Source organism: Selaginella moellendorffii, unplaced genomic scaffold (genome assembly GCF_000143415.4).
Source record: "Selaginella moellendorffii unplaced genomic scaffold, v1.0 SELMOscaffold_104, whole genome shotgun sequence".
NCBI lineage: Eukaryota > Viridiplantae > Streptophyta > Lycopodiopsida > Selaginellales > Selaginellaceae > Selaginella > Selaginella moellendorffii.
Window position 1 is genome coordinate 67,857 of NW_003314365.1, and position 13,361 is coordinate 81,217.

The following is a 13,361-nucleotide window of genomic DNA, read 5'->3' on the forward strand; positions in this document are numbered from 1 at the left end:
ACTGTTTTTGGGTGTGTCATCGACGTCGTCGTCGGTGTCGGGTTGCTTGCCGGTGTTGATTTTGGGAAGATGGTGCTCAAACTTGTTGTCGACGTATTTGTCAAAGTTATGTTGTCTTGGTTGTGGTTGTTCTTCTCAAATGTATAGTTGTGTGGTGATTGTGGTTGCTGTGGAAGATAGTTGTCATCGACGATTGGTTTGTCGATCTCGTTGTTGTTGGATGATTGGAGCTGTTCGGCAGTTCGGTGTGAGTTGTTGACATCTAGTGCTTGACTATTGGACGATTCAGGTTGTTCATCTTTACTGCTGTTGATTGGGTATATCGGAGTGCGACTGTAATTGGTGAAGTCGAGTTGTTGTCTCGTCAGCGCGTTGAAGTTGAAAGCGTGTTCGAAAGGTCTTGCTGATAGTGGGCTTCAGTAGATGTTGGAAGCAAATGTGGGATATATTGGTGTTGTGAATATCGGTCAGTATGGCAAAAATGGTGCTGGTCTGGTGAAGTCTGTGAAGCTGGGTGGGAAACTTGGTCGTTCGTCATCACTGTAGATGGGGTTGGTGAATGTACCTTTGAAGTGGTTGTATGCTGCTTGAAAAATGTTTTGTTGCTCGGGCGTAGCCTGTGTCGACTACTCAAATGTTCAGTCGGGCTCAGGCACTTTGGTGGGTGCCATCGAGGGTGTTGATTTAGGCTCGGGCACTTTGGTGGGTGCCATCGAGGGTGCTGCCGGTGGTGTGTCCGATGGTGTTGTGTACTCGTCGTATTCTTCGCAGATGTCCAATACTGGTTTGTTGGAGTTAGCTCGCGGTAATAATTTGTGTCGGATGTAATTTTATCTCTTGGAGGGTCTAACAATTTGATTCAACTTCTCTTAGTCTTTCTTTCTCTTTGTTTCTAAATTCTTCAAATCTCTATCTAAACTTCGGATAAGCCATTGTCGGTCTTCTTCCGACTTGCTGGATGTTCTTCGTGGTTTTGGATACATGCATTCTTCTACTGGTTGTCAGTGTCAGATTCGTGTCTGCAGTCAATCATGCAGTTCAGGTAGAACTTCGGGAAGACTGTCGGCGGGCCAATTGTCGATAAAGTTGTTGTGAGGTTGTTATTTCTTTTCTGTGCAAATATTGACGGTGGTGCGTGTTGGGTTGGGTTGTGTTCAGCCGAGTTGTGTTGGGTCGAGTGTGCTAGTGCAGTATGCAGGCTGGTCTTCCACTTGCTGGTGCCGAGATGGAGTTTGATGAAGAGTTTCGGATATTTGGGTTTGTCTGGAATGATTTCTTCGATAATGTCGTCGAGTTGTTCGAGTCCGGATTGGGCGATGGCGTGATTGGCAAGAGTTGTTGCAGCGAACGTGTTGATTTTGAACCGAGTTCGGACTGTTGTTTTGGTGCTGAGCTGCTGACTCTATCGGAGGGGTTGTCGAAAAATTGGTGGTGCGTTGTCAAGTTGTCCCTCGACAAGTTCTCTGATACCAGGTAATAGAGTGATGGGTTCGTCATTGGTGTAGGTTCTGAGGATGTGCTTCGGTATTTGGAGTGGACGCAGGAATTGGAATTGTGTCGGAGCACTAGGATTGCTGGGTCGACGACTGCACAAAAGATGAGTTCGTTTCAGCAGTGGTGTCGGTTTGTGTCGAGCGCGCTGGTTGAGGTCTCGAGCTTGGAGTGGGTGGTCTTGTGCTCGGAGATGGAGTTCGCCAATGAAGCTGTTGAGGGTGTCCGCTGATGAAGGTGCTGGTAGATTGGAGTTTCTTGTCAAAGAGGGCTGTTGGTGGTCTTTGTTGGTGATTGGACTCGGAGATTGAGAGAGAGAGCTTTCAGATTCTGCAAAGATCTCCTCTGAGAAGGGTCTGCCTCTACTGCGTTGGGCGGCGATCGCTTGGACGCCGTTGATCCATATTGGTGGTGGCATTTGTTTGTTGAATTTGGGCGAATTGGGTGGCGAATTGGGTAGCAAATTGGGTGGCAAATTGGGTAGCGAATTTTGGCGAGTTGGGTAGATTGCTTGATCGTTCTTGCTAGAAGAATTTGTGAACCTAAAGGGGAATTCAAAAGCCGTGGTTGCCAAATGAAGAGGTGTGAAAACTCCTCTTGGCTGGAAATCTATTGTTAGTAAGAAAACAAAAGAGAAAAAAGCCCAATCTCCAAGGGCAGAGAAGAAGCACGAATAAAAGAATGCTATGTATTAATAAGAAAAATGATGGAATGGAGATAGGGATCCACAATTCGGATTCCCTCTTTTGAAAGGCTAGCGGTTCTAACTGCTAGCATATACTATATGCTGTGCATGATTTAATCTATGGCTCCGATGCAGCCCTGGGTTCAAAGTCGGAGTCCCCTGAGCCTGGGTTTTTGGATAATACACGATGTGTTAAGTGCAGTGCTTCGCATAAGCTTGTGGGTGTGACTAGGCTAGTGGAGTCATGTTTTAAAGCTTCTCCTTGTCCCTTACCATGCTCGCAGTGGCTTAACGTACCCATGAGCAGTTGAGGGACTTCTTCGAACCTCACAGATCCTTGTGTTGTATCATCGCCTCGCTTGCCATGCTTCTTCTCTTGTCAGCCATCAGCTATGCAGAGTCTAAACCTGCAAGCAGCTCTTGAGGAATTGTTTGCTCTCACCTGATGCTCGATCAAGGCTCTCACAACGTACTCGGGACTAGACTACAGTGGATATCACTGATGCAACAAGCTTTAGGTTCCGAGTCTAAGTTAGTTGCACCAACGCAAAGATGTTCTGTTTTGTTTCATGGTTTTGAACATGGTTTTTCTATAGGAACAAGCATCAGACTGGAAGCTTTTGGGTGGTGTCTTGATGAATTAAGCTCCCCGAGGGTTTCATCTTGCGAAGAAGAGAGAAACAACTACCCCCAACCTTCAGCACTCTTGACATTTCCAGATGCCTTGCAACTCGAATCTCTTGGGCAGAACGCACCGGTGCTCTTGAGGGGGGAGAGAGAGGGGATGGAAAACGTCGCCTTTGTCTGGGTGTAACCGGATGGAGAGCTCCGAGGGATTCAAGCCACCCAAACATCGAGAGATGGCAGCTTTCCGCTGCACAGCGCGAAACCGTAGCCGCACTAAAATCTAACGGTTTGGATGGTATATTCTAAGATATCCTTTAATCCAACGGCTGTGATGTATCGCTCTTAACCTTTTATTTGTTTGTAGTTACCACTAATATAAACTGCGTTTAAAAGTTCATTCTCATTCACTATTTCTAGCTTGTTGTCTAGCGTCTTTCTTGTTCAAATGGTGAGGAAGGCTTGCATATGCTGGCAGGGTCATCGAGAATTCAATGGCACAACATTGTGTGTGATTGATAGATTATGCTGAAGTGACAACTGATGAGAATTTGGTATATATGATCGAATTGGTAAGCTCAATGGCATGTTTGTGCTGTTTGTGTGCTACTGGAGCAAATCAAATATATATATCTTCCCTTCCACAAAATTTGATTGCATGAGTACAGTGGAGATGCACCTAAGTTAATACTTTTTAATGATCTGTTTGTTTAAGTCTGTAATAATGGATTCCATTGATTACAAGTTTGGTTTTGCTTCTTTACTATGATCTAGTACCAACTTAACAACACAGTTAATCTTAGGTGAGATTTTGAGGAGAGCCACTCTCACTAGTAGATTGTATAGTGTTAAAAAAAAGGAAAATAATAAAATGGTCCAGAAACTCAACACAGTTAATTTAATAATAAAATAATAAAATAGTGTTCATGTTAGGGGGCGACCCTAACACCGTATTATTCTTAATTGAAAGTCGAGGCGGATGGGAATCGAACCCAGCAACCCTTCACAATAGAACATTACAGCGTGCATGCTATAACCACAAAGCCATGAACACTGGGAGATAACAAAATATTATTTCAGCACCTCTTATTTGAAAAACAAGATTTGGAATCCATCTGATTGTCCACGTGGACGACATCCAGGGGCTGCGAGGCCAGAGGATCCACGCGCGGATCCTGGAGAGCAGCTACTGGCCGAATCAATACCGTCTTCATCCGGCATGAAATCAAAGATTTCTTCCTCTGCTATTCACTGCTGGAAGGGGAACCCATGGAACGTCCTGTCATTCTGGGCAGTAGATTCGTCCAGGACACGAGATCCTTGGCCGGCGTTTTTGCCCAAGCTCGATTTCGCTGCCACAATTTGCCCCTGCTGCGCGAGAGCCATTATCATCGAGTTCCATGGCGCTCTGAGACGCAATCAAACATAGACTCTCACTCTCGGATGCGGGATGCCGCCACATACGCGGTGACCATCGCGTTCCAGGAGACGATCCTAATCGAACAAGATTGACGCCGCATCGATCGAATGCCCTGTTCTTGCTGCTCGCATTTGCCAGCGAAAGGGAATATCGCGCGATCCAAGAGCCTGAACCCGGCGCGGCGGCGTGGATCATTCGGGGGGATCGGCACGAGAGAAGATTTAGCTCCAGCAACGCTGCCGAGAGCGACTTTGCGGAGAAGAGAAATCCCTCGTTCATACAAAAAAATTTGATTGGGTCTCTGGCTGTGGGTTCGAACCTGTGACCTTGCCAATATATTTTTTTATTCTAGCCAGATATCCGGCCATCAGGTTCCCGTCCAAAGTGTACACTAATTGCTTCTTAACGTATACCATAATGTAAACAGCGGCGCAAGAGATTTTCGTTTTGTGGGCGCATGGCGCGCAGCGCGTTGCTGCTGTCAAGCTCAAGAAAGAAACCATTCTCTTCTCGATGGAATGAAACTCTCACTTTCTCCATGCTCTGGCGAGGCCATGGCAAACAAAACGGGTTGGATGGACTCTGCATCTCAATCTGAGCAAGCAGCTGATGCAGAAGCTATTTTTGAGAAACAAAGTATAAGTATGCTGCAACAAGAACCAGCAACATCCGTTTAAGATATTGTTCTGGAAGATGGCTTGTCTGAGCTCGAGTTTGATTTGATCCCGGCACCATGGTCCCGGGAATCTATTCTTCACTTGGTTGTCCAAGCTGGAGGTCCATAGGTTTGGATCCTTTCAAATCCTCGGGGCGTGAGACTCTGGAGCTCCAAGTTTTGATGCCTTCTCTTGGCAATAATATAATATATTGCTCTGAAACCGTGAAAGCTTACTCACCCGCAAACAAAACTCCAGGGTTGCACCAGACATCCAATAAACCTGTGAGAGCCTTGACCAAGCTCAAACTCAATCAGCTCAGAGCAAGCTTTCTCAAAAGTTTCCAAAGAGCAGATGGCATAACACAAAAAACGTATACCAGGTCACCAACTCATCTCATCACAAGTTGCGTTGTGGTCACTCCACGCCTTGGATGTTGATGAACTACAGGCCTCCATTTTATCTTGGAAAATGCTCGAGGCCAAAGGGTGGCGAAGATGAGGAATGAAGCGATCTGGACTGGACAAGAGTATAAGCAAAATGAGCACGAGAAGAACCACACATACCGCGGAAAAGCAGTGCTTGTGCTTGTGAGCCTAGTTTGAAGATGTCTGAGACTGAGAAGAAAGACCATGCTGCTCGACTCATAGAGCACGCCCGGCAGCAGCACACCGCCCGGGTAAAGAGCCCCCTGGATCGAAAATGTGCAGCAGTAGCGTATAATGGCAATGGCGGTGGTTTTCCATGGCATCGTTCTTGAGCCTTGACGAGGAGGTGCCATCCAGCGAAGATTTGCAGGAAGGAGGAGCGATCTCCAGCGGTGGGCGCCTGGGCGAGAATGCGGTGAGCACAGATCTGGGAGGGGGAAGGCGCATCCACGAGGAAAATCGTCTCCAGCGGCCTCGAGGTTCCTTGCTAATCTGGTCATAGAAAGGTATGGAAAGTGCAGGCGCTGGAAATCTTCCAGAAGATGAAAGATCGAGGTTCTTTCTCGTGGAAGATTGCGATCGCGGCATTTGCCCTTGTTACTCTTTTTCGAGCATCCAGTTATTTCTCTTGGCAGCTATCAATGCCGATCCGGGGGAGATCCACGCGCTAATCATCGCCGCGTTACGGTGCTCCGTTGGCGAGCATGCCATCGCCGAGATCTTCTTCTGCCAAGAACTGGACAGACACTTGCATCGGGTGGAACCAGGGCATTGCCGTGTGAGCTCGAGACTGGCATCCCAGCCTGATCGGCGCCACATCCCAATCGAATCGCCGCCCCAAGCTCCAATTACTACAACGACAAGCCAAAGATGGTGACGGTGTTATTGTCTCAGCTCCAGGATTGCGAGGAGATCAGACAGCAGGGGTATGGCGTCCTCCAAAGGCCGTGGTTGATTTACCCTCCAGCAGTAGTCTTTCAACCAGGCCTGGAGCGGGGCCTTCTGCCAACTTAAGTCGAGGTTCCTGGTGTTTCTCACCATGTGTTTCTCACCTGGATCTCCGCCACATCGCCATTGATAGCTGCAAGAATTCGATATCGACGAGCATTTGCCGAAAGAGCACCAGAACTTCTGGCATTTGCCTGCTGTGGGCAAATGCGTTCCAGAAGAAAACATTTCCATCTTCCATTTTGTGGAGGACACCCAAGGCATCCGCGGCGCGCCCGCACTTTCCATACGTTTCCATGACGAAATTCGCGAGGAATCTATGACGATCAGAGCAGCGTCTCCTCCTCGTCGTCAAGAACAATGCGATGGAACCATTCGTTAACTACATGTAAGCTTCGTCAAAATAGCAAATGGCGCAAGGACAGCGATAGCAGAGGTGACGCTGCCACCATTGGGCGACCCGGATAACGATACGCTGCTCCGCACTTTCACTCGCATTCCAACAAGGAAGTTCCTCACCCGAGCAGCGCTTGTCTGCTGCGCTTGGCTGGATGATCCGGTCTGGCTCAAACCAAGACAAGCCTTCAAACAATACCTCGCAAAGCAAGCATCACAAGCATTGGTTTTGTGATTTAAAGCGGTATGTATATACTCTTGTCCAGATCGCTCAGGAACGCACAAGAGACTGTCTTGAGCTTCATTCCTCATCTTTGCCACCTTTCGATTTTCGCCAAGTGATGTGTCGAGTGCAGTGCTTCGCATAAGCTTGTGGGTGTGACTAGGCTAGTGGAGTCACGTTTTAAAGCTTCTCCTTGTCCCTTACCACGCTCGCAGTGGCTTAACGTACCCAGGAGCAGTTGAGGGACTTCTTCGAACCTCGCAGATCCTTGTGTTGTATCATCGCCTCGCTTGCCATGCTTCTTCTCTTGTCAGCCATCAGCTATGCAGAGTCTAAACCTGCAATCAGCTCTTTATTGAGGAATTGTTTGCTCTCACCTGATGCTCGATCAAGGCTCTCACAACGTACTCGGGACTAGACTACAGTGGATATCACTGATGCAACAAGCTTTAGGTTCTGAGTCTAAGTTAGTTGCACCAACTCAAAGATGTTCTGTTCTGTTTCATGGTTTTGAACATGGTTTTTCTATAGGAACAAGCATCAGACTGGAAGCTTTTGGGTGGTGTCTTGACGAATTAAGCTCCCCGAGGGTTTCCTCTTGCGAAGAAGAGAGAAACAACTACCCCCAACCTTCAGCACTCTTGACATTTCCAGATGCCTTGCAACTCGAATCTCTTGGGCAGAACGCACCGGTGCTCTTGAGGGGGGTGCCTGGATCAAATCAAACTGATGGGAAACATTCGCGTGCCAGCTGAGCGCCATGCCCAGAATTTCAAGAAACGATTCATGAAAGTAACAAACACGTTAACAAGCTATTAATGCATAATTTGGACGGGATATCTGGCTAAAATAAAAACAATTATTGTCAAGGTCACAGGTTCGAACCCACAGCCAGAGACCCAATTAAATTTTACTTCGCTTGCGGTGGGTCTTTATGGAATTTGCTGGAGTGCTTGAGCAGCAGCAGCAGCCACGATGATCATGGTCAGTGTGTCGATCTAGCCCAGACTCTTCCTTTTGCTTTAAAGTCATGCTGGAACGCGTCTCAGCATTGCTCGCTTGAACGCCAGCGGGTTTGGACGAGGAGAGGAGCTTAAACTTGCAGCCCGCGTGACTCGCAATGCAGCCTTGTCTACGAAAGTATCATTGCATTTCAGCTAGAGGGGGTGTCCAAGTTTGAATCCACCACTAGCTCCTCCTACATGCTTCGTCAAAATAGCGAATGGCCGAGGACTACTGACGACCTGGATAACGATACGCTGCTCCACACTTTCGAGCAGCGTTTGACTGCCGCGCTTGTGCCAACCTCATGTAAGAAAGAGTGGAGCTGAGCGAGAGCGTAGCCTTTCTTCTCGACGTGGGTCCTTGCAGAGCATTGTGTTGTATCATTCCACCGCTTGTCATGCTTCTTCTTTGCTCTCACCTGACGCTCGATCAAGGCTCTCACAGGCTGCAGTGAATAACAAAGGAATCACTGGTGCATCAACCCTCAGGTTCTGAGTCTAAACAGTTGCACCAAATCAGGGATGTGCCTCTCGTGTTTTTGGGAGTGAGTATTTAATTTCATGGTTTTGAACATGGCCAGAGGATTTGATCTTGCAAAGAAGAGAGAAACGAATAAATACCCCAACCTCCAGCACTCTTGACATTTCCAGATGCCTCTCAACTCTGCTCTTCAAGAGGGTGCTTGGATCAAATCAAACTTGCTCATTTTCCAGAAACTTTTCTTGTTCCGAGAAACAAATTTTGCTCCAAAAAAAATCCTGGAACCAAGAAGAGAGGCTTGGAAACGTTCGCGCGACCTTGCCCACGTGATTGATACGGAACAAGAAATCAGCACGCGTGCCATTCACTCAAAATCAAAAACAAGCGAAACACTTTAACAGGCTATTAATGTTTAATTTGGACGGGAACCTGTTGGCCGGATATCTGGCTAGAATAAACAAATATATTGGCAAGGTCACAGGTTCGAATCCACAGCCAGAGACGCAATCAAAATTTTTTGCGAGATCCAATCAAAAATTTTTGCGTCAGGTTCCCGTCCAAATCGGACACTAATTGCTTCTTAACGTATATCATACCTTCACCATAACGGCGCAAGCTCTCGCTCATTTCTAAGCATCCTTTCTAAACCCGTGCGAACGTTTTATAAGGCTGTCATCCTTTCTGTGGTTGTCAAGCTCAAGAAAGAAACCATTATGAAATGAAGATTTCATGGCTTGTTTGAGCATTGAAGATTAAATTGATCCAGGCACGCTCTTGATTAGCAGCAAAGAGTACAAGGCTGGAGGTACTTCTCTGTTCTTTCAAATCCTGGGGAGCTTGAGATTTCATCAAGGGGCTTTCTTGTCGTGTTCTATCCAAGTTTGATGCTTGTTCCTAGCAGCAACAAGAAAAAATCCATGAAATTTCAAGTCACACCCTGTGTGAAGAAGAGGGGGCAATGCATGGAAAGTACTCGGGGCCAAAAGGTGGCTGTCCACAACAAGAGTATTTAGAGCAAAAAGGGCGAAAGATGAACTGTGGGAAAGCAATGCTTTCACTACAACGTATATCCCTTGTGCCCTGCTGATCAATCCAAAAGCCACAACGCTGGTGGTAGTGCAGCAGCTCCTCCGTCCCGCGTTTAAATTCTACAAGCTCTTGCCAGGTGCAAGGTTCCATGGCCGTTTGCGACAAGAGAAATGCTAGTCACGTCTTTCGAACTGGAGCTACCTGAATTGGATGCCGTGGTTGGCTGCTTGCGAACAGTTAAGCTATCAATCACTGTGCCTCTTTTGTTATTTTATTCACTCCAATGGTGGTGATTTGCCAGGTCCCCCAGGAAGCAGAGACTATCGTCAAGGAGACCATCCATGGTTTTAATGCTTCTCATTTGCCTCCTCCAAAAGAGGGCGTCATTCGCATGGAAGCCAACGGTGGATTTATCCTCCAGAAGATTAGCGACGAGAAATGCTACATAAGGTACGCTATTAGTTTTTTTTTTTTTTTTGTTTTCTTCTTAAGATAGTCACTACTTCTTTTACAGAGCAGTAATACACCTGGACCTTAAGCTCGACCTTGTTCCGACATGGGTGATTAACTTCCTTGGGCGTCAAGTTGTGGGACATGGCTTCAGGCTATACCTCAAGGTATATTTCTTTCCTTTTCGGGTGAAAAATGTCTAAGCTTTGTGTGTTACAGCAGACTGTTTCTTCTGTTAAAGAGAGCAAAGTGTTTCAAGAATGCATCAGGCAACAGCCACTCTACAGCCGCATAACGTTACAGATGCTACCAAAATCGAGCCACGAAAATGGATACAAGAGTTGAGGTGCTTTTCATAAGAACTATTCATAAGCTTCCTGCACAAGAGCATTTACATTTATAAACAATTTATAAACAAAGAGGAGCTTGAGGCCCACCGATACTCCTGAAAAGTCCGAACTTATTCATGAGACATATGCAAGGTGGGTTTTATAAGATTTCTGTTGTTTTGCATGTCTAGAAAAATCTGCTACAGTCAAGCTCAAGAAAGAAACCATTCTCTTCTTGATGGAATGAAACTCTCACTTTCTCCATGCTCTGGCGAGGCCATGGCAAACAAAACGGGTTGGATGGACTCTGCATCTCAATCTGAGCAAGCAGCTGATGCAGAAGCTATTTTTGAGAAACAAAGTATAAGTATGCTGCAACAAGAACCAGCAACATCCGTTTAAGATATTGTTCTGGAAGATGGCTTGTCTGAGCTCGAGTTTGATTTGATCCAGGCACCATGGTCCCGGGAATCTATTCTTCACTTGGTTGTCCAAGCTGGAGGTCCATAGGTTTGGATCCTTTCAAATCCTCGGGGCGTGAGACTCTGGAGCTCCAAGTTTTGATGCCTTCTCTTGGCAATAATATAATATATTGCTCTGAAACCGTGAAAGCTTACTCACCCGCAAACAAAACTCCAGGGTTGCACCAGACATCCAATAAACCTGTGAGAGCCTTGACCAAGCTCAAACTCAATCAGCTCAGAGCAAGCTTTCTCAAAAGTTTCCAAAGAGCAGATGGCATAACACAAAAAACGTATACCAGGTCACCAACTCATCTCATCACAAGTTGCGTTGTGGTCACTCCACGCCTTGGATGTTGATGAACTACAGGCCTCCAATTTATCTTGGAAAATGCTCGAGGCCAAAGGGTGGCGAAGATGAGGAATGAAGCGATCTGGACTGGACAAGAGTATAAGCAAAATGAGCACGAGAAGAACCACACATACCGCGGAAAAGCAGTGCTTGTGCTTGTGAGCCTAGTTTGAAGATGTCTGAGACTGAGAAGAAAGACCATGCTGCTCGACTCATAGAGCACGCCCGGCAGCAGCACACCGCCCGGGTAAAGAGCCCCCTGGATCGAAAATGTGCAGCAGTAGCGTATAATGGCAATGGCGGTGGTTTTCCATGGCATCGTTCTTGAGCCTTGACGAGGAGGTGCCATCCAGCGAAGATTTGCAGGAAGGAGGAGCGATCTCCAGCGGTGGGCGCCTGGGCGAGAATGCGGTGAGCACAGATCTGGGAGGGGGAAGGCGCATCCACGAGGAAAATCGTCTCCAGCGGCCTCGAGGTTCCTTGCTAATCTGGTCATAGAAAGGTATGGAAAGTGCGGGCGCTGGAAATCTTCCAGAAGATGAAAGATCGAGGTTCTTTCTCGTGGAAGATTGCGATCGCGGCATTTGCCCTTGTTACTCTTTTTCGAGCATCCAGTTATTTCTCTTGGCAGTTATCAATGCCGATCCGGGGGAGATCCACGCGCTAATCATCGCCGCGTTACGGTGCTCCGTTGGCGAGCATGCCATCGCCGAGATCTTCTTCTGCCAGGAACTGGACAGACACTTGCATCGGGTGGAACCAGGGCATTGCCGTGTGAGCTCGAGACTGGCATCCCAGCCTGATCGGCGCCACATCCCAATCGCCGCCCCAAGCTCCAATTACTACAACGACAAGCCAAAGATGGTGACGGTGTTATTGTCTCAGCTCCAGGATTGCGAGGAGATCAGACAGCAGGGGTATGGCGTCCTCCAAAGGCCGTGGTTGATTTACCCTCCAGCAGTAGTCTTTCAACCAGGCCTGGAGCGGGGCCTTCTGCCAACTTAAGTCGAGGTTCCTGGTGTTTCTCACCTGGATCTCTGCCACATCGCCATTGATAGCTGCAAGAATTCGATCGACGAGCATTTGCTGGGCAAATGCGTTCCAGAAGAAAACATTTCCATCTTCCATTTTGTGGAGGACACCCAAGGCATCCGCGGCGTGCCCGCACTTTCCATACATTTCCATGATGAAATTCGCGAGGAATCTATGACGATCAGAGCAGCGTCTCCTCCTCGTCGTCAAGAACAATGCGATGGAACCATTCGTTAACTACAGGTAAGCTTCGTCAAAATAGCAAATGTCTCAAGGACAGCGATAGCAGAGGTGACGCTGCCACCATTGGGCGACCTGGATAACGATACGCTGCTCTGCACTTTTGCTCGCATTCCAACAAGGAAGTTCCTCACCCAAGCAGCGCTTGTCTGCTGCGCTTGGCTGGATGATCCGGTCTGGCTCAAACCAAGACAAGCCTTCAAACAATACCTCGCAAAGCAAGCATCACAAGCATTGCTTTTGTGATTTAAAGTGGTATGTATATACTCTTGTCCAGATTGCTCAAGAACGCACAAGAGACTGTCTTGAGCTTCATTCCTCACCTTTGCCACCTTTCGATTTTCGCCAAGCAATGTGAAGAGGTGTGAAAACTCCTCTTCGCTGGAAATCTATTGTTAGTAAGAAAACAAAAGAGAAAAAGGCCCGATCTCCAAGGGCAGAGAAGAAGCATGAGAAAAAGAATGCTGTGTATTGATAAGAAAAACAATGGAATGGAGATAGGTATCCACAATTCAGATTCCCCTTTTTGAAAGGCTAGCAGTTCTAACTGCTAGCATATACTATATGTTGTGCATGATTTAATCTATGGCTCTGATGCAGCCCTGGGTTCAAAGTCAGAGTCCCCTGAGCCTGGGTTTTTGGCTGATACACTCTACTCCCCTGACAGAACTAGACACTGTCCTCGGTGTGAACATAGTCAATTTCCATTGCTTGTTGTTGCTGCTGCTCAAGTCGATAGAGGTGACGTTTTTGCTGCAGGAGTGTAAGCTCATGGTTAGGGACACTGTCTGGTGGATCTGTCCCATCTTCCTGGAGGTCGGCTACCTCAGCCAGCAGGGCGGTATGATCATCCTCGAGCTTTCAGTAGCGGGTGTTGAGCTCTTCGTATTTGAATTTGTAGGTGAATTCGTGAGCTGCTGATGGGGTTGATGGCTGCTTGGAGACGATCTTCCTGATGTCCTGGAGGTCAGTGCAGATCTGCTTCATCTCTTTGAGCTGAGCATCCAGCTGGTGGTTTAAAGGCTCATAGAATTCCTTCTTGATCGCTCCCCAGGTGTATATGAAGGAGTCTTGCTTGAGAAGATGCTGTGCAATGTCAGCTCGTGTTGCCT

General features: G+C 47.3%; 3 protein-coding genes across 3 annotated transcripts; 1 reads left to right on the plus strand and 2 right to left on the minus strand.

Annotated features, from left to right (window-relative positions):
* Positions 1 to 3,713: 3,713 nt before the first annotated feature.
* LOC112342281 lies at positions 3,714 to 4,523 on the minus strand. Its single transcript, XM_024663847.1, has 2 exons — positions 4,236 to 4,523; positions 3,714 to 4,168 (listed from the first exon to the last, which is right to left on the minus strand). Exons 1-2 carry the CDS (start codon positions 4,497 to 4,499, stop codon positions 4,049 to 4,051), a joined length of 384 nt encoding a protein of 127 aa, XP_024519615.1. The 5' UTR covers positions 4,500 to 4,523; the 3' UTR covers positions 3,714 to 4,048.
* Positions 4,524 to 9,555: 5,032 nt separating this feature from the next.
* LOC9647287 lies at positions 9,556 to 10,298 on the plus strand. The gene is made up of 4 exons (XM_024663863.1): positions 9,556 to 9,621; positions 9,687 to 9,835; positions 9,900 to 10,002; positions 10,058 to 10,298. The coding sequence occupies exons 1-4, from the start codon at positions 9,556 to 9,558 to the stop codon at positions 10,178 to 10,180; spliced, it is 441 nt and encodes a 146-aa protein (XP_024519631.1). The 3' UTR covers positions 10,181 to 10,298.
* Positions 10,198 to 11,530, minus strand: LOC112342289. Its single transcript, XM_024663865.1, has 5 exons — positions 11,112 to 11,530; positions 10,933 to 11,064; positions 10,786 to 10,837; positions 10,421 to 10,507; positions 10,198 to 10,212 (listed from the first exon to the last, which is right to left on the minus strand). The coding sequence occupies exons 1-5, from the start codon at positions 11,471 to 11,473 to the stop codon at positions 10,198 to 10,200; spliced, it is 648 nt and encodes a 215-aa protein (XP_024519633.1). The 5' UTR covers positions 11,474 to 11,530.
* Between the last annotated feature and the right edge of the window lie 1,831 nt (positions 11,531 to 13,361).